The 21,937-nt window shown below is 37.2% G+C and overlaps 1 protein-coding gene across 1 annotated transcript in view; it reads left to right on the forward strand.

Annotated features, from left to right (window-relative positions):
- The window catches only part of TNKS (tankyrase), a 214,131-nt gene that overhangs the window by 144,250 nt on the left and 47,944 nt on the right, over window positions 1–21,937 (forward strand). Inside the window, exons 12-13 of the mRNA XM_047855551.1 lie at window positions 12,363–12,534; window positions 18,929–19,008. Of these exons, the coding sequence (XP_047711507.1) occupies window positions 12,363–12,534; window positions 18,929–19,008 (252 nt within the window). The remainder of the gene's footprint in view (window positions 1–12,362; window positions 12,535–18,928; window positions 19,009–21,937) is intronic.

Below are 21,937 nucleotides of genomic sequence, written 5' to 3' on the forward strand. Positions count from 1 at the left end.
TACAAAATATAAAATTGTGAACAAAATTTAGTGTTTATTTTATTTTTTTATTTTATTTTATTTTTTTTCCATTTTATTTATTTTTTTCAATATATGAAGTTTATTGTCAAATTGGTTTCCATACAACACCCAGTGCTCATCCCAAAAGGTGCCCTCCTCAGTACTCATCACCCACCCTCCCCTCCCTCCCACCCCCCATCAACCCTCAGTTTGTTCTCAGTTTTTAAGAGTCTCTTATGCTTTGACTCTCTTCCACTCTAACCTCTTTTTTTTTTTTTCCTTTCCCTCCCCATGGGTTTCTGTTAGTTTCTCAGGATCCACATAAGAGTGAAACCATCACATGAAAAGATGCTCGTGCTTTTTTTTTTTAATGAAAGTAAGAGGGTTCAAAATTTGTTGTCATCTATGATGACAAATGACTACTTGCATGTAGATATTTTTCACTTGGATGTAGATACTTTGTTTAAGAAAGAAACATACTCAGTCAGGCCCTTAAAGGCAAATACTACATATTTTAGAGTAAATGAGAAAGTGACTGCATTTTTAAAGAAACTTTAAAAAATGAAGGGGACATTTTGAGAATAGATTTTTGGAAAATGTCCACTGTTTTGTAATTTTGTTGCCAAAAAATGATGTAAATGTATCACCCAACTGTTATATCTACATGTAATTTAAAAACTTGAAAACAATTTTCCAACCTGTTTTAAAGTCTTTCTTAATTTGTGTTTAGGTGGTTTTTGAACCTATTAGAAAACATCAAGAAGGATGAAATTTTACTAGCAGAGTTTCAATTAAAACCTTAGCATGATTAAGTAAATTAAATTAAAAATGAGCATCGTGGGGGCACTTGGGTGGCTCAGTCGGTTAAGTATCCAATTCTTGGTTTTTGGCTTAGGTCAAGATGTCACAGTTCATGAGTTCAAGGCCCACATCAGGCTTCGTACTGGCAGTGCAGAGCCTGCTTGAGATTCTCTCTCTCCCTCTCTCTCTCTCTCTGTCTGCGCCCCTCCCTTGCTCACTCTCTCTGTCTCTCAAAATAAATGAACTTCCAAAAATGTTTAAAAAATAAGCATTGTGATTTAGTAGGTATTGCTAACAGTGAGCGCACTTTTTCCAGTGGCTCTAACTTGTTTCTCTCCCGTCTTTTGAGCTAATATGGTCCATGGGACCAGCTATTGAAAATGAACTTAGAATCAGATCCTCAAATCTACATCGCAATTTTCATAAGATTTTTTAAGGTTTTTTTAATTGAGCCCGAAGGTATTTTGTACATTAGTAATTAAAATCTTTTCATTTTTAATCGTGTCATCTCTTTCCCATCCTTTGTAATTTCTTTTTGTATAGGTTTTATATGTTTCTGTCATATATTAGTATAGCACTGTTTCTTAAGGTTACAGATGAACACATATGTATATTGAGAGGTTTCTCAAAACAGTTTTTTATTCATAAGGTTCCCAGTCCAAAAATTTAGATATCCTTGCTTTAAAAGGACAATTGATATTTTTATCTTAAAAAAGTCAGGATGACCTAGAATGAGAGGGAACAGCACTCTACCAATTTATTACCTATTCTGAGGGTACAACTCCTGCATTGTTATATAAATAATGTCTTGTTGCTCCGTCAAGCAGAAAATACTAAGCTAAGTGGACTCTCTGCTATACTTAAGAGCATTTTTGTTTACCACTGACCCATTTTTAAAAACAGTTTATGGCATTTATAATGTTCTTGAAAACCCGTGAACAATGCCCTTCCTTTTTGAAAAATATCTATTTATTTTCTCCCATGAGTCATTTTATTTCATGGCGTTTTCAGTGAAAAACAGCACGCGTTTCTAAGCTCTCCCAGTCAGCACTGCTCTAGCTCTGTGGTTCTCAACCTTACTCTGCTCCTCGTCTTCACGGGATATCCTCATCGATAACGTCTCAATTCATCAGTGGGGTGTGCGCAGTTTTAAACACTCTGTCGGTGATGCAGAAGGACTTTTAGACTAGTTTACCCTCCTTAGTCCTTCCACTATAGTTCATCCAAATCCAGAACTCCTGCTATTAGGCCCTTTAAATGGAAAATAAATCCTACTGAATCAGGGTTCTGAACCAATAAATAGTAGTTGCCATCCTCCGCACTCAGTTATTCCCTGGTTCCAACTCAGGCTGATGTCCCTCAGGGTTGGCTTATTTGGTGACTAATGTGTTGATAAAAACTCACTTAGCTACTTTGGGCCCCATCGTTTGCTTGCTTAGTGTTCTTTCTGGAGAACTCACAGTTTCAATTTGATTTTTGGACAACTAATGGTTTCCATTTGATTCTAAAACCACCTTCTGATCAAGCAGCACCACCCTTGGATTAGGATTCAACCCTTACACTGTTTCCACCATCCTGCCTCCTTCCCTCCTCATGTCAAGTTCCCAGGCTAAGGCTAATACGTCAGAAAAGGCAGAGAATTGGATACGGAGATCTAATACCATGAACTAATCTGTCTTACTTTGACAGATAGAACTTAGTAATCTTTACATAAGCCAAAACATTCTTTTGCTCAAAGCTTGATGATAAAGCTCAGGTTCACTATGCATGTTAAACTAAACATACTGGGAATGTAACAGACAAGCATACTTTTCACTGTACAGTCCTCCACTTTCTAGTCCTGTGAACTTGGAATTAATTTTTTGGAATCCTAATTCACCATAAGTGATTATGTGTGTATTGATACCTGTGTGTGTATGTGTGTAAAAATTAAATGAGCTTATGTATATATAAGTGTGTGGTATAATACCTGATATACAAGTCATACTTTAATTACTTGTAAATGTGAGCACTGTATTTTTCCATATTTGTCTTTTCAGACATATATTACATATTTCCCTTAATCACCTAAATTTTTATGTAAGATTTATATATCGGTTCCTTTATAATTTGTTTTGATCCATTAACGCAAGAAATACTGAGATGCAAAATGATTAAGACTGTATGCTAGATACTGTGGAAAGTACCAATTTGAAGTTTATGCAGTTACCAAACTTGAAGCTAATCCTAAATCCAATTTAATGGCATGAGTAATGAAGGAAGAGAAAGATGAAAGTAACTTATGAAGAAATATTTATATACGTGGAAATGAATCGGGCATTAGAACAGACTTAGAAAAGGATGGTACAGTTACGGGAAGTGAGGAAGCTAGAGAGAAATACTGGTTTCCTATGCCTTGATAATTTTGTACTTAGAGTTGATATGAGATAGGGAGGGACATTTAGTATCACTAGCAGTTGGAAATAATTGCACTAGAGTGTGAAAGACAGTCTAGGTAGGGTTAGAAAGATCTTTTGGAAAGCCATGAACATAGTGATCATGCATTCCAAGGTAGAGAAAGTATAGAGAGATGCGTTGAGAATTTAGGAAAGGACCTTTGCAAATTACCATGTTTGAAGGGCAGCAATGGGAAGAGAAAACTGAAAGATCCATCACAGTGTCTACTGAGTACAGTAGGAGTATGAAGAAGTAACAGGTGCTACAAAGAGAAATCAAGGTAGGCAATGCCATTTAACTTGACAACTTTTATATAAAGGCTTTGGCAGCTTTTGAAGGAGGTGTTCCAAAGATACAGGGGCAGAGAATTATATTCAGAGTCTTGGCAATAAGCGGCATACTCAAAGTGGGTAATTTGAGGAAAGTTTAATAAAAGAATTATATACAAAGGTGGGCATGGTTTAGGGATATGAGCAAGAGATAGCAGCAAATGGGGAGACATTATTGTCCCTGGGCCCAAAGGGGCAAAGAAGCAGAAGAAGGTAGCTATTTGGAGAAGGTCTCCTGACACCACCTGCAGCCTTTGATAAGGGGTATATCTGACCCCTACCCCTCACACCCCTGCTCCCCACCAGTCTCTTGCCATTCCCTCCCATTGTCCAAGTGTAACAACTTAAAGACCAAAAGAACCCATTGATATGATCCATATTAAGTAAGTTTCCCAGGACATCAAGCAGGACATCGAGCAGGGTGGAGGATAGGTAGGAATCTGGAGGGGCAAGCAGGCAGTAGTCAGAAAAAGGATAGGAAACAGATGGCTTATAAAGAAAGGAGAGTTATAAGAAAATGGGGGTATTAGCCAACTCATTTGAAAAATCAACTTTTATAGTGGAGTAAATTTCTATTTCTAAAAAAAGTCAAGTATCTCTACCAATCCCCTGCTTTGCGAGATTGCTATAAAGCCTAAATGGGAGAGACATGAAGATTTTATCCTTCATGTGGCAGTTTTTTCTTTATTGTTGTTAGCCTACCCTGACATTCTATTGCTACTGCGGTGTCTGCTATCATTATTTAGTCCCAACTGCATATGGTATTATTAATACCTAAAAATGAAAGGTTTAATTCAAAAGTGCTTTTTTTTCATATAGAAAAGCACTTGCTATTCTGTCATTGCTTGAGCATCTGTTAAATGTGTGGAACACGGAGAAATTTGATTGTTCATTTGTCTTAATTTGACAGATTTATTTATATTGTATGTAAGAAGAAATTGTGTCAATAGTAATTGGCATTAAGTGGGCTTATTTCTCACATTGAGAAGTGATGAAGAGTCTTTGCTCACTTTGGGGAAATGTGTTATCTCATTATAAGGATCTGATTAATGCTCTTCAAGAGGTGGGTTGATAAGCAGTTTCTGTTAGCCCAAAGATGTTAAAATGCTTTCAAAGCTATAGATGTAAAGTATCTCTAATCGTTCAGTTATCTGACGTTTGAGCATATCAGCACAAAGAGCAAAAGGCCCAGTGTCTCAGAAACATTTTAGTTACCAGTAACAGATCAATTGAATCTAGAGTAAGCACAAATGGAAATCTGTTTTATACTTTTATAAATGTATGCTTATTACTTTTCTGAGATTACCCATATTGTTATCCCATAGAAATAATCTACAGGAATTGTAGCTGAGATTTACAAAAGACTAGAACAAGGAATGTGGAAACTATTGAGTACCTCGACTGCATTCTCTGTGTGTGTGTGTGTGTGTGTGTGTGTGTGTGTGTGTGTGTGTGTGTCTGTCTCTCTCTCTCTCTCTGGTCGCTTGGGTTTCTTTTCTGTGTTTGTCTTAGTTCATCTGCTTCATTCTTTTAACAGACTACATTTTTCTGTTTTACTTCTCTATGGCTTAAATATGGACTTGGTAGCCCCTGTTTTATGAGTCTTTGTCTTAAAAATATAACACCTGCAGCTACGGTCTCTCCTGAGTCTCAGGGAAGAGAAAGGGAGAATCTGAATGAGATCGCAGTTTGTTCCACACGGCCATCGGATTGGCTCCCACTCGTCCAATCAGCTCTGCTCAGGGGGTCGTTTCTCACACAGGGCATGTGAGAACGTGAGTGCCCTTTTAATAAACCAAAGCAAACACATACCATTATAATATATCTCTTTTGTTTCTTTTAAAATTCCACATGAATTTTGAAGGTTTGCAAATAATAATACACTCGAGTTCAGCTAGTAAATGTTAAAGGATTAAAAACACTTTAAAGTAAAATATTGATTGCTGTATCAGAATTTGAGTTAAGAATTAAATTATGGTCATTTTGTCTATTTCATTCCTCACAGGAGAGGCTTTAATTATGTCCATCCTCCTTATAACAGTGCTCTGTAAATATCTGTAAAACTTTAAAATCAAATTAAATTATACTCTTACTACAGATAAAGTAAGTTAATTATTTTCAATATTTTACAATTCTGTCAACACTGGCATTTAACTTCTTTTTTCCTTCAAATTTCTAGGGAAAGAAGAATATGTATTTTTTGGTTAGAGAATATCTTAAGAGTCTGATGTTCATGTAGTATACACACTAGTATGATGAAAACAGTATTCTTTATCATCAGAATTTATTAATTTATTGTTCTTGTGAACCATTTACTTACCAACCATTTTTGAACATCCAGCTTGTACCAGGCATTGCACTTGTTACTGTGGGGTATATATGAAGTTTGGATTTGGTCAAGAGTCTTCTCTGAAGGGACTTAAAATCCAGTAATAGTCTTATCTACTATAGTCAGCGCCAATATCTATCATACACATTGGAAAGTGATATATAAGAGAAGTATGGGTACATTGCTATTCAGAGAACGGTTACTCCATTGGTGGTAACAGGCTGGGGGAGAGATTGGAGAAATTTCATGAAGAAAGTAGGATTTCAGCTAGGAATGTCTAGGGATTAGATATATAGAAATTGGCAAAATACGAATAATATTTCAAGTAATGACTCAAGCAGGAAAGCAGTTAGTCAGGAGTTATAATTAGTGAGCCCAGGGGTACTGAAAAGGAGAATAATGAAAATCTTAAAAATATACGTTGGAGCAGGGTCTTGGTAGTTTCGATGGGAGAGTTTTGATTTTGTTCTCATAATACTGGGAGAGCCATTGGGAAGTTTTGAACAGGTAGGTGGCCTGCACAGAATCCTGCTTCAGGAAGGTAGATACTTCCTAGAAGGCTACTTTCTCCTATAAGACCAATTACAGAAATGTAGACTATGTTATAATATGCCTGCCACCTGTTCCCTAGGTTATAGTCTGTCTACCAGGACATAGACCTATTTCAAATCCCTATCTTTTGCTCCTTTCTTGCAGATGTATTAATGCCTTTGTTTTAACTCTTCACTTTCACTTTCAGAGTGTCCTGATTGGGGAGAAAGTACATTGTCATTCTAGCTAAAGGAATACAGAGACTGTTTTCAGTGCTCAGGTTACTTGAAACCCAGTTTAGATTGAGATATACCCACGTTCAGCAGCTAAAGTAGAATTATAATGTGAGTTAACAATAAATGCTTAATTACAGCAACATCACAAAACAGTTCGTGATTAATTACCAAATAAGTGATGTGGACAATAATAGCTTTAAGTTTAGGCGAGAGATTAACTCAGTCTTGAGGTTAGCACTTTGAGACTAGGCTATTCACACGGATTCGAATATTGAGAGGTCCCCCACAGCTATTTCCTTATAGTTGGTTTGGGGTTTCCAGGATTGTTTTGGCATATTTGAAGCATACTCTTTTTTTAATGATTTTTTTTAAGTTTTATTTTCATTTATTTTGAGAGAGACAGAGATAGTGTGAGCAGGGGAGGAGCAGAGAGAGAGAGAGTATCCCAAGCAGGCTCCACTGTCAGCACAGAGCCCAACACGGGTGTTGAACTCACAAAATCGTGAGATCATGACCTGAGCCAAAACCGAGAGTCAGACACTTAACCAACTGAGCCACCCAGGCGACCCTGAATCATAGTCTTATGTCCTACAGGACATAAGACATAAGACATATATTTCAGGCCAGATGCCATTGTGATTTTGTATCATGTATCTAATTACCCTCTATAGGAAAATCATTAATTACTACTCAGAAATAGAAAAAAAATGCATACCTCAGGTTTCTCTCTCTAGATACAAGGGAAAAGGGGGGAATATATTTTGTCTCTAAAACTGCCAGATACGTTTTTTTCTCAAGCCAAGTCCTAACCACACATTACCACACATTATATGTAGCATTTTTCTTATTTGAGTCAGTGTCTGTACTTCAGTGAAAATAATCTCCTTGGTGCTGAATGATAAGCATCTTTGATGGCATCTTATATCATATCCTCATGGTGGAGATTGTGATGAAAATAGGACTGGCTCTAAAGAAGACTTGGTCACAAAAACTGATGCAACACTCCCTGAATTCTTCCAGAAATATGTATGTTGGTGGTTTCAAATTATATGTACACACACACACACACACACACACACACACACACACACAGGTTGTATCTCTTTAAAATATGAATAATAAGTTAATGGTGGTATATATATAAAGTCTGTCAAATATATCATTTAGGTTAAAAACATAAAACTTACAGAGAGCAATATATATATGTATATGCATATATATACATATATATATATTTTTTTTAATTTGAAAGTTCTTAGAAGAATCCTGTGAGTGGCAATCTCATTTATTTAGTTATCTCAGCTTGAATGACCATTTAAGTACTTAATTATATGTATAATACAAGACTGTATTTTGGGGTGTTTTTTTTTAGGAGTTTGATTATTACATATAAAGAATATTTTAAATGTTGTTAAGCCTGTTTTTTGACTGAGTGAAGAATTGTCAATGTGTGAGTCAAAATTGTCAAAGCCAAGAGGACACACACACACACACACACACACACACAAACGCATGACTTTCAGGTCATGGGCTATATTCTGTACATTGGTGGGCCCTTTTAGCCAGTGCTTTCATTTATAGATTTTGTGGATACCATGCCCAAGTCATTTAATCTCTTATATTTCTCCATCAGTAGAGTGAATTACTATCATTTGCCATTTGTGTAACTTACAGAATGGTAGCAGAGTCATAAATCCAAACTTATGGGAACCTTTAAACAATTAACGCTCCCTGTAACTCTCTGGGACCACAGTGAAATATACACTAGCTCCAAAATACCACTTTTCTACTGTGAAACTGAATTAGAGCAGCAATGCAAATCCTGCCAGATGACCCATTTAAAAACTCGGGGACACACTACAGATGTAGTCCTATAAAATAGTTCCTGCTGCCCTCTAAAAACAAAGTTATCACCAACCTTGGAAGGCACATACATTTTGGACTTCTGTGTCTTGAACTACACATGTGGAGGGAAGAAAATTGGAGTGACCACCTTGTAGAGAGCCCTGATTGTATCCCGTGACTGGTGGATAAAAGAGTAAACAAAGGTAGAACATTAAGGGTGTTGATAAAGTTAAATATAAGGAAGTTAGGGACTTTTTGTTTTCAATTTTGAATCAATTTAAAGGTCAGTAATGACTCCACAGACAGCTGATTTCCCATCCAATAATCACTTTCCCCCTTCTTTGCTTCAGAACAGGGATCAGCAAATGCATTCTTAAAAGTCCAGATGGTAAATACTTTAGGCTTTATGGATACTTGTCTAGCCATTTTAAATGTAATCGTTTGAAAATCTAAAAATCGTTCTTGGCTTGCAAGCAGTACAGAATAGTCACCTGGTCGGAATTGACCCACGGGCCATAGCTTGCCTCAGCAACCTTCTTCTGTGGGGCTCTACTTTGTTCAGTTTCGGGAGCTCCACAGAAGGCTGAGTCTGACACAGTTCTGGTGATCTTACTCTCCTTGCTAGTGACTGGTATAGGCATGGCTTCAGGAAGTGTTTCTGCTTCCAGCCATAAGGAGAAGTCCTCTGGAAAAGGTTTCTTCTCTCTTACAATAGATGTATGAGACATCCTTTTGGGCTTTCACTGAGATTTATGGAGTTGTTTGCACGGAGCTGCCATTATCATCTTTGGACCATAGAAGGACCAGCCTGGAGTCCTGAGATCGGGGAATCTGAGAAATTTGACATTTGCTTCTAGTAAGGAATAACCCTTCCTCACGAAAACTCTTGTCAGATGTTTGTTTAATGTTTTCCCTATCATCCATCCTAGTTAATTCTATGGGTTGTACACAGTTCCACCAAATTATTCCACTTGTTTCCATGGAATGAGTGTTCCTGTTAAATATCGCTGGTACTTTTCTATCACTTCTAGTGCTTCAGCTATGTTGTCTGATAAAGCACTCCATAGATATTCTTTTGTTGCTGTGATAATTAGAGTTTGAGGGGGAAATTCTCTCATTATAAAAAATACATTTTCTAAAGCAAAGAATTTTATGTTACACTGATCTGTCTTGTACTTTAAGAAAGTTTGGTTTTCTGAAATATTAGAATACAATACTACCTTGGGAAGGAGCAGATGCCTTCTATACATAAACAGGGATGAGGACACAAAGCTTCAGCATATCAGCATGGTTTTAACTTTCTAGTGTTACCAATCAGTCCTCATCAAATGGTTGGAATTTTTTTCAGCTAAACATAAAAAATTCCTTTTATAAATTAACTCTAAACGACTTATACATTATTTTTTTCACTTATTCACAAGATATTGGTGAAGCTCCATGAAATGCCCTATACCTTTTGTATTTCTGGGAGTGGGGAGGGTAGAGGGAAGAATTACATTTAAGATTAAGTCATAATTTCTGCTTTTAAGTCGCTTACAATTTCAATAGAGCATCTAGCACAGAGCCTGATATTAGCAAGTGCTTAGTAAATGTTAGTTGCATCCCTTCCTTACAAGACTTCTTTGGAGGTAAACTACCTGGTTCTAATTTTGACAGCCAAATGCGAGGGTAAGGAGCGTGAGAAGAGAATAATTACTGGGTAGAGAAATGAGAATACGTGTCAGTGGAGCTGCATTCAGAAGCAGCCATCCAAAACCGAGAGGGGGAGAGGAACAAGAAAAGTTAATGTAAATAACGTTAGAGAGTGGTGATTTGGGGCCCGATTTCACTCCATGAGTGCATGCTCCAGGGTGAGTGAGAGAGAGAAGGGAATCTGCTGTTTTCTGTATTGCACTCAGTTTCACCATGCAAATGCATTACGAGAACCTCTCCTCACACGTAGTGCGTTTGTACTGTTTAAAGATACTGTATGTGCTTTGGTGTTCCGTTGATCTGTTCACACATTGAAGGTGAAACGAGTGTTGAATTTACTGAGAAACCCTAGGTCTGTCTCTGCCATTGCATTGCTAAGGTATTTTCAAGGATAATATTGACCAAAGGCAAACTTTACCTTTTGCAATGACTTTAGAAACGAACATCTTCATAAAATAGGGTTCCAGGGTGATCTCATAAAGCTGGAGCATAGCAGGCCTATCACATTGTGATGAAAAAATATAGTAGAAAGGAAGGGAGTGTGAAAGTAAATTACAGATGGTCTTAAATGACATGCTGAAGAATTCAAGGTTATTTGAAGGCACTAAAGAGACCCTCAGTTTGAGCTGAAGAATAATTTTAGGTAATATCTGAATTTTGGAGTAGTAATTCTCAAACCATGTTACCGTGGTTTAACAAGCTGTATTGAGAATTTCTGTCACTCTGATTAAATAATTTAGTGAGTTTCTTATGCAATTTCCAGAAAATCATTAATGATTAGAATATTCCCAATTTTAAGTTTTTCTCTTGTGGTGAAGTAACAGAAATATTCATAGAAAAAGTCAAGAAATTTAGTTTGGTAGCTTATGTTTTCCATCAATACATGGTAATGGCTGTGTTTTTATGTTGCCTGTATAAACAGTCGCTTTTCTGCTGGCAAATGAGATCTAATTAAATATGTCAGTATTTCATGGCAAATTTTGTGAAACACCATTAAGAATTTAGATGAACCCTTGCCTGAACAAGTGTGACCGCCTTACTAATAATGATGAAAGACTGGAGACATAGAGATCAGTTGTCTTAAATATTTTCTTTCCTTAATCTTGTATTTATTTGGTGGGTGTGGACAAATGCTTAAAATAACCTACTAGCATATATTTGTGAATTCACTACATGTCCTTAAGAGGAGCTTTCTGAGGACCCAGAAAACCTATATAATACAATCCATATTCTCAATAGCCATAACTTTAACTTGGTGAACAAAAACTACCCAGGTGTTATAATTTGTAAGATAGTGCTAACTTGACATGGATATTTGGAAAGTCAGTAATCATCAAGCCTTTAAGCAACAAAAACACTTCCTGAGAGAGATGAGACTTGCACTGGATTTCATAATCCAGAAAGGCAGACAGAGGGCTTGTCTGAAAGGAGCAGCATATACAATGAACAGGGACTGTGGTCTGATTGGAATAGAGGGTATTTACTGGGGCATCCTGGATATTTGGGGGGACCTCCTGGAAAACAGGTTTGATCAAATTATGAATGTGATTCCAAAGCTTAATGTTGTCTTAAACAGTCTTAAGACTAGCTAAATGATTCTTCCTTTATAACTCTTCAAAGTTTTAAAAATGGAACATTTGAACCTTTAAATCTTTCTGGTGGGGGGGGTGTTAAATGTGTTGGTAATTCAATGAGAGCATTCTGTTATAATTATTTACTAAAATTAGAAGAGAAATGTAATTAGCTACTTTGTCTTTGCCTACATACCCTGCTGTCTTTATATTACAGGAGCAAGTTTGGTAAAACCCATTCATCCAAAAGTATTTAATGTGCATCTGAGATGTGGCAGGCAGTGCAAGTCAGGGTCCCGCCCTCAGGGATCTCACATCCTAGTTGTTGAGGGGAGTGGCCAGGCGTGGAAGATGGACAGGAAGCCAGTTACTCAGGGAAAGGATGAGTATGTCGTCATTTGTATTTGGAAGGTGGTGAGACTAAGAAGGGGATATTTTTTCAGAAGCAGAAAACAAAGGTTAATAGTGAATAGTCTGTGGCATTTTTCAAAAACCTTTGACAATTTATTTTTCTCATAGAAACTTATTTGCTAGGGTGTAAAAGGGAACAAATAGATGCTCAATGCCGTGTGCCCACCCAATGATCTTTCAGATGAACGCACTGGACACTCTTGGTCAGACTGCTTTGCATAGAGCTGCCCTAGCAGGCCACCTGCAGACCTGCCGCCTCCTGCTGAGTTACGGCTCCGATCCCTCCATCATCTCCTTACAAGGCTTTACGGCAGCGCAGATGGGGAACGAAGCCGTGCAGCAGATTCTGAGCGGTGAGTTAAAGCAGATGAACGGTGAGGTCTCGGCTTCCCGCTTCCCGTTTCACGGCCACCGATCTAAGCAGACAAACTTTGCACCGCTTGTTTTAAGTAGCTCCTTGGAAGGCTTTCTTTGCCTGAGTATCTCTCATACCTCTCCTTGCTCCCAGTTTAGCCTGAGACCCTCCCTCTCAGGCTTTTTGGTGGAGTGAGGTAGGTATCATGAAAAGGAGACCTATGCTCTGTTTTTTTCAGTTTTAAATTGAAAATCCGACTCATGGGTGTGACAACCAGAGGTGACTTAAGGCTCATATAAACAGTATGGAATTATGGTAGCTCTCAAATCTATCAAATAGAGAAAATTAGAAATCACTCATATGGTAATGATCTTTAATTGACTGTTAAATGTAATAGCCTGACCTGCTTTTTTGTAATTCTTACCTTCATTGTGCCGTTATGAGATTATCTTGGTTTTTTTTTCTAGCTTAAATATAATTATAAAATCTTGCCGAATGTTAGTGCCTTCCTAGAACAGTATTAGATATTTTAGCTCTTTAACTTGTTGAGGGAAATCAAAGGTAAACAGATATGAAAGTAGATTAGTTTCCCAAGCCCCCAAATTAGAGGAAATAACACAGTCTAGCTATTAAAAAATGGTGAACAGAATTAATTTGGTGTAATTGACTCTTCTTTCCCATGGGTTATATCTGCTCTAGAATGATGTAACCAACTGGAAGAGTTAAATGGAGAAGGAAGGCTACAGACTAGTAATCCAGAGTCCCAGTTTCTTTCTCCTGCCTGTAACCCAGTAGTTCTTTACTCCATCAGGCACAGTGCCCCCTTTTCGTAATGAATATTCTATAACATCCCCTTTTCTTATACAGAAATGAAATGTATAAATAATGTGACCTACCTTCACAGCTACCTTCTAAAAACTCATATTAGATGCCCTAACTATAATATAAAGAATGACAGTAAGTTACAATAAAATAATTTATGGTTATTGTAATAGTAATAGCTTGGGCAAAACTACACTAGAAGATAAAAATATACCCCACAGATTTCTGAAAGACCCCCCCCAAAAGTACAACACAGTTGAGCATCACAGCTGTCTACTAAAATAGGGAACTTTCCAGACTTGTGGAGCTCATATGTGTTAGAGCTGAATCAGAGCTAACCAACCCCCTTAGAGTGTGCCACACTGTAAGAGCTAGTAGTTAGGATTTACTTTCCTCAGGCTAATTCATTGGGAGATAGTATCGTTCAACTTCAGTCTTAGATGGTTGATCTTGAGTTGAAGTAAGCCCTATCTAGGACACCTTTACTATCAAAACTAATAAGATCGTAAAGGAATGAAATTTCCTGTTATAGGATTTCAAGCTTAAACTATGAAAAACATGACTTCATTTAACTTCCTGTTTCTACAGAGCAATAGAACATTTACTTAAAGAAGGTAATCATGCTTTGACTAGGAAATAGTTCTGCCTTCCCAGTAAATTCTAATATAATTCCAAAAGGTGTAATTTTTGTTCAAACATTCTAAATGTTTTTCTTCTGCTTTTTACCAAGAACCATTTAGTGCTGAATTTTCAGTTAGTTTCTTTAAATTGTAACCATAAATCAGGCAAACAGATAGCCATCACGTTAAAAATTCTTAATAATACTACGCATAATTTGGAGATAATTGACAAAATGGAGAAGAAAGGATTGAATAAATTAGGCAGATTTGATCCATTAATGTTTCTTAAATGTCTTCTAAATCAATGCAATTAGAGTATATGACTTCTGGTAAAAGATAAAATTAAATACTGAATCACAAATGAAATATTTTATTCAATTATTCTGATAATTCTTCTTAGAAGTTTATTTGGAAGATAAAACATTAAATAGGTAATTAAATGCTTAACATAGGATATGCCAGAACTTTTTGGTTTAATTCTTAATATTCTTTATTGATATGGAAAAATAATACAGTGGTAGAATTATATGATAAAATCTTGCCCTTAGAAAGGTTTTGAAATGGGAATTGTTTTTTGGAAGAGGAGACAATTTTTTTTAATTTTTAATTATTTGAGCACGCACATGAGTGGGAGAGAGTGGCAGAGAGGGGGAGGGAGGATGAGAGAATCTTAAGTAGGCTCCATGCTGAGCAGGGCTCGAGCTCATGACCCTGGGATCATGACCTGAGCTGAAACCAAGAATTGGATGCTCAACCAAGCCACCCAGGTGCCCTGAGGATACAATTTTTTAAATTAATATTTCTATGAGCAACTTGAGTATCTATAGTCTGTGGACCATGTACTAGCTGGACTTTTTGCTTGTACCTAAATTTACTAATCCAATTCCAGTTTATATCTCTAATGACTCCTAAAAGAATGCATCAGTCATATAGGATGTATACCAGGTTATTGGAGTTGTGTTCTGGGTAACATTTTTATGAAGATACATTTAATAATGTTGATACCAGGTTTAAGATCCACTTTTAGAAACCTGCACTTCCAGCTCTCAAGTCAGTAATTGCCAATAGTTTACATTAATAAAGTTTGAATTAGGGGTGCCTGGGTGGCTCAGTCGGTTGTGTCCAACTCTTGGTCTCGGCTCAGGTCATGATCTCACGGTTCATAGGTTGAAGCCCCACATCAGGCTTCATACTGACAGTGCGGGGCCTGCTTGGGATTCTCTCTCTCTTTCTCTGTCTGTGCTCCTCCTGCACTTGTGCGCTTGCTTACTCTCTCTCAAAATAAATACTTTAAAAATAAATAAATACTTTAAAAATAAAATAAAGTTTGAATTGTAAACTGTTGGCAGTATTTATGTCAAAATTAATGTCGGCAGCTTTTTATAAACCAGAATTTTATTTATTTATTTATTTATTTATTTATTTATTTATTTATTTATTAAATGTTTATTTTTGAAAAAGAGAGAGAGAGAGAGAAAGAGACCGAGAGAGACAGAGCACGAGTAGGGGAGGGGCAGAGAGAGGGAGACACAGAATCCAAAGCAGGCTCCAGGCTCTGAGCTATTAGCACAGAACCCCACATGGGGCTCGAACTCACGAACCCTGAGATCGTGACCTGAGCCAAAGTCGGACACTTAACTGATTGAGCCACCCAGGCGCCCCAATGAACCAGAATTTTAAAACATGATTTCAGAAGATTTGACTTTTTTCTCCAGACCTGCTTTCTCTATATTCTGCTGTGTCCAGTGTAGTAGCTGCTAGCTACTTGTGGCTAAATTTAAATTAACTAAAATTAAATAAAAATTTTAAATCTGTTCATCATTTGTCCTAGCCACATATGACTAGTGGCTACTATATTACCATAGATAAAGAATATATCCAGCATCATAGATAAGTTCTTTTAAACAGTATGTTTAGGCTAGACCTTGCCATGGATTATTCTTTTTTTTTAATGTTTCTTTCTTTTTGAGAGAGAGAGAGTGTGAGCAGGGGAGGGGCAGAGAGTGAGAGAGACACTGAATCCGAAGCAGGCTCCAGGCTCTGAGCTGTCAGCACAGAGCCTGACGTGGGGCTCGAACTCATGGACCACGAGATCATGACCTGAGCCGACGTCACTCACTTAACCAGAGCCACCCAGGCGCCCTAGAATGAATTATTCTGACTGTATATTCCAGTATGATTATTCCATTACTTTTACGTAATCATTTATAGAGGTAAGGATTTGGAGATTTATAAGAGCTCAATTAAATACGGAAATCCCCATTTACATTTGCACATTGAAATAAGTCAGTAAGACCTATTGCCAGTCCAGTGACAGCCAGTCTACTGGAGACTTGTTTTTGTTCTGTTTTGCTTGTTTTTTAATAGCAAACTGCCTTCTGACCTTTGGAACTTTCAGTTTGGGTTTCTTCTCTTTTCTTTTTTTTTTTCTTTTCTTTTCTTCTCTTTTATTTTCTTTTTAAAATTCTGGTGAGCCAGAATAGAATTGGAGAAAAAATTAGAAGCCTATCTTTAGCCTTTGACTCTAAGTGAAATCTTTAATTTCATACTCTGAAAAAGCCAATGTGCTCATAAAGGAATTTACTGATACAGTACTTTGCATATCAGCTACTCTTATTTTACCTATGTTCCCTTTTAACTTCATTTTTATATCCTTCTTTTAATTCTGTTTCTCTTTGTACGAAGCTCCTGGTGTATAGATATCCTTTCAGCTACTACTTTGTTCCCAGAAATGAATCTGTTCTAAGCCTGTTCAGGAGTTATAATGGATGCAAAGGTCTATAATTTCTATAGTAATTAATCAATATCTTTAAATAACTACTTTCTACTCTTTGACAAGGAGTAAGAATTTCTCCATAGTTCTCAGAGGGATTTTTATATTTGCATAAAAATTTTTGCTTGATTGTAAAATTATAACCCTTTGCAAGTAGTCTGTATCAAGACCAATGTGCCAATTTCAAATAATTCATAGAATGAAAGCACTTATCCATACGAGCAGTATCCCTCAAATGCTAGAGTCTGAAAATATCCAAAGTTCTAACTCTATATACATAAACAACTGTCATTTCACTTTGCGAAATATTACCTATATACATCCAAAGGATGTTTCCGTGAGCTCTGCCAGCTGTGAGAATTACTGTCACAGAGACATAATGTCCACACCGACTCCCTCACCCATTCATGCAGCGAAGTCGTGCACACCGAGAAAGGAGGCAAATGAGACAACAAAGAACAGGATAAAGGCAGCCAAAGAAAGAGTGATGGTGGGCCAGACACACTGACCCCAGTATAAAATAGCATGGTGGAAGTCAGTTCAGCAAATGCTTTCTGAATGTTCTCTGTGAAAAGAACCTTGAAGACAAGCAAGACTTGATTTCTTTCGTCGACAGTTCCACAAATTAATGAATAATAAGCTCTTGTCTAAAGAAAAATACTTATTGATGTTTCAAAAATGTACTTCATTAAGTGAAATATTTTCCTCTCCTCCCTTTAATCTTAGCATTTTATCTGCTAAGTAATATCATGACTAAATAAACACAGTTTATCTTTTATGGAAGAGTTCTCAAAACCTATGCTGTAAAAGCCACTCTTCCTGAATGAAGCACTTTAGAAAGAGCTGAAGTTGTTTCTTCTGAAATCTAAAACCTTTTCGTAGCATCACTTGATCTTCCCCTGTAGACAGAGGACTCAAGGAAGGATCTTTGATCAAAAGATAATGTAATTTTAAATCTGAAAGAGGATTTAAGGGAATCCAACACTCACTTTATAGGTGCAAAACTAAGCTATTAAGTGATTTGTCCGTCATCACTGTTAAAATCCAGGTCTCGTGGACTTCACTCACTCCTTTTGTGTTACATGAGTGTGTATACACGTGTGCAGTAGAAAGGCCAACATAATGTCCACAAACATATTTTGAGTGACATATTTGTACATTGTTTTCTTTAAAAATTTTTTTATTTGGGCCAACGTGTAATGAATTTTTGGTTTATATTAATCAAAACCCTTCATCTGTTAACTTCATACATCTGGACCTAATGGCCTAATCTAATTATATTCCATTTGGCATTTCTGTCACACCTCCCAATTGTACAGACATTTTTTATTGCATTTCCCTGAAGCCATTCAATAAATGTGAATTAATGTGAATTTTAGTACACTGATTATATTTTCTGAGATCACTAATTTTGGGAGTAGTATTTCTGTTTCAAATTGAGGAAGTTGAGGCCAAAAAGAAAAAGGCTAAACATTGAATACTGAAAGTTGAGTGGCTCCCCTAGGTTTGCACAACAAAATCAATGGCAAAGCTTTGCGAAAGCACTTTGTAAGACCAAAGTATCATAAAGATGTTCTTGATACTGTGTTCTATGTTTCTTTATTCCCTTTTGCCAGGTTTTGGCCAGAAGATTTGAAAGCTAGAATAGTAGGGACAGAGAAGCATTTATGTGTCTTCGAATTTATTTAAATGTAGCTTATGATGGGAGTGCCTGGGTGGCTCAGTCACTTAAGCATCTAACTCTTGATCTTGGCTCAGGTCATGATATCACAGTTTGTAAGTTCAAGCCCCACATTGCACTCTATGCTGACAACATAGAGCCTACTTGGGATTCTCTTTCTCTCTCTCTCTCTCTCTCTCTCTCTCTCTGTCTCTGTGCCCATCCCCCCTCCCCCACTCTCTCTCTCACACTCTCTGTGCCCAGCCCCCGTCCCCCACTCTCTCTCTCACTTTCTCTCAGAATAAATACTTTTTTTTTAATGTGGCTTAGGATGAGATGGATGTAATTGAAATAAGAAGCCACTTTTTTCTCATCTGAAAACGGTTTAGAAAATCCATAGATTATATCTCAGGAATTTCTGACCCCTTAATCCCTCTTTCCATTCACCAAGTAATTTTCCTTCTTAACTCTGTGATTCCTTAAAACCTAACACTAATCTCTCCTCTCTTTTATTCAGAAAGTACACCTATACGCACTTCTGATGTTGACTATCGACTCTTAGAGGCATCTAAAGCTGGAGACTTGGAAACTGTGAAGGTAAATCAGTGCTTTTAACATCTTGGGTGGCACTATTGAACTTTGCTAACCAATTCATTTTAAGCTTATAAGTGAAACCATTCAAATCCAAACAATGAAAGGGAAAAACAAAGTCGATCCATAAACCAGGAAGATTTCCTAGTACGTGCTTTATATCCATTAAACCAGTTTTAGTCACTTTTCTTCTGATTATATGAAAGCTCTTTTATTTTCACTTAGATTAATGAAACTGTTGCTTTTGGCCACACTCATAAATTTCTAAGCTAGTTCAAGCCCAGATAATAGTACAATAAAAATGTCAAAACAATGTTTCTTCAACTTTTCCAAGAGATTCTCAACAGTTGCTCTAGAAAAGCATTCTTATGATCCTGCAACCATTTGGAATTACTTATGTACAGAGGATGGATTTTCTTTTCTATGTAACTCTGCTTGCCAGGAAAATTTTAACAGCCGTTGTTTGTGGTATAGAAACATGGTTATAGATTTAATTTTTTTCAAAGATGAAATAATAGTCTGATCTTGAATATGTTTTTTAAAAACACACACTTCCGGGGCGCCTCGGCTCAGGTCATGATCTCGCGATTCGTGAGTTCAAGCCCCGCGTCAGGCTCTGTGCTGACAGCTCAGGGCCTGTAGCCTGCTTCGGATTCTGTGTCCCCCTCTCTCTCCACCCCACCCCTGCTTGTGCTCTTTCTCTCTCTGTCTTTCAAACATGAATAAACGTTAAATAAATAAATACACTTCCTATCTGTAACCACTCATGCAGGGGTGATAGAAAGAGGTGGCATTTTGTTCTTGTTTGGGGGTTGGTCTTGTGGTTTCGTTTGTCTGTCTTTCTTTCTTCCTTCCTTCCTTCCTTCCTTCCTTCCTTTCTTTCTTTCAAAGAAAGGCTAATGTGAAATTGGGACTGATAGTCGTAACATTATTTTTTACAAACTAAAGTTTGTCACTTATTAAGCAAACTCTATTTTTGTGATTTTTAGCAAACTACCTTTAGCATTCTTTCTGGTTGAAAATGACAATAAATGTGCAGAAATTTTATTTTTGTTTCAGTATGTGGCCATTTCTAACATCTCTTCCATCTTACAAGAACATCTAAGTTATTTAAAGAAAAAATAGTAAATTTCAGTTGTAATAGCCACTGGGGAGAAATCTTAAAGTTCTCTTAGATCTAAAATTATATACTTTTTATTTTCATAATTAAAATTACATACTTCTTGTCATTTGAAATGTATCCTAATAACAGAAAATCTTTGGGGGCACCTGGGTTACTCAGTCAGTTAAACGTCTGACTCTGGGTTTCGGCTCGGGTCATGATCTCATGGTTCCTGGGATCGAGCCCTGTGTCGGTCTCTGTGCTGACAGCACAGAGCCTGAGCCTGCTTGGGATTCTTTCCCTCTCTTTCTACCCCTCCCCTGCTCGTGCGTGCACACACACTGCCTCTTGCACTCTCTTTCTTTCTGTCTCTCAAAATAAATAAACTTAAAAAAAAAAATCTTTAAATAGAAAAGTGATCAGGACTCCTTTTCTGCATCACAGCATTGATAATCTGGGCTCCAGACTTACTACATGTGCCCATTATCATTAAATTCATCGTTTAGTATTTCCCGAATATGTAGTTTTTAATTCCACGTGTTCTGTATGTACTGATAGGCAAATATACCACAGCTTTCAGGTTTCTGAAACAATCCATTCACAGTAAAGGCCAAATAATTTTTTTATGAATGGAATGGAAGTGGAAGAAAAAAAGCAAAGGACAGACTGAGAATTAAGTGTGGTAGGTTGCTTTCCCTATAGGCTTCAGAAAGTATTTTTTAAAATTAGGAATTAGAGGCAAGGCTGTCTGCTGAGTAAAGCACACAGCTTAACTGAAACTATGGAGACCAGGTGAGAAAGATGTGAAATTCTTTGGCACTCAAAAGAAAGTGAAATGGAACAGAGAATGAAGAACTTCCAAATATTAGAAATCAAATATTTAATAAGCAAAATGAGCTTTTATTTTGGGGACCTGGCTAAATGAGTTGTGTTTTATTCCCTACCTCATCCCTGTTTTGCCAATATTCTCTGCATGGAAAAAAAAGTGAATTTAGAGTATAACAGCCTAAAGAGCCACCAGCAGCAGCATCAAGCAGCTTTCATCACGTAGGACACCAGTAGAAGGTGTTTGCTACCAATGTTTGTATCCTTTCTTTTTACTTTATGTGTTTATTCTGTTTTTTGATTCTATAGTATATGTATTAATGTAGCCACAGATTCACTTGTCGTGAAAGGATAAGACGTATGAGCTGGCCAGATGACAGTTGGCTCTTCGGAGTTTAGAGTCTGGGGCTTTTCCACATAGAGCTGATGAGATCGTAGGCTCTCCCTTATGGCCCAGACTTCCTTCTGTCATGTAAGCATTGTACCACCTGAAAAGCCCTGTTTCTACTCTACCAACGTTGAAGGCGCCTCGTCAGTAAATCCGTAGAAACAGATGCCTTCCAAGGTCCTAGTTTTTATATAATCGTAGCTCATTACAGTGGCAGGAGTGGCGGCAAGATTGTCAAATGCCTGGAAAGTCCTGCCGTCATACCTTGTAGCCTAGAAAATGTCACTGTTGTCTCGGCTTTTTTGACTGTTCTTCTATTACCTTTCTTCACATCACTTCCCTGAACGAGGGCAATTAAGAGAGTAAGCAGGGATCGAGCAGAAAGATCAAGAGATCACAAATCAGGAAAACCGGGTCTGAGTCTTCATTGTACCTTTGCCTTGCCAGCTCTATGAAAAAGGACAAGCTACTTAGCCTCTCTGAACCTTGGTGTATTTATCTGTGAGATGGAGATGATGAGCCCCTTCACGGACAGTAATTCTCTCACTGAAAGAACACGAGATTCTAAATAAACTGTGGATTATTATTCACATACTGTAATTATAATTCATCTATCACCG

This window comes from Prionailurus viverrinus, chromosome B1 (assembly GCF_022837055.1).
Source record: "Prionailurus viverrinus isolate Anna chromosome B1, UM_Priviv_1.0, whole genome shotgun sequence".
NCBI classification, from domain to species: domain Eukaryota; kingdom Metazoa; phylum Chordata; class Mammalia; order Carnivora; family Felidae; genus Prionailurus; species Prionailurus viverrinus.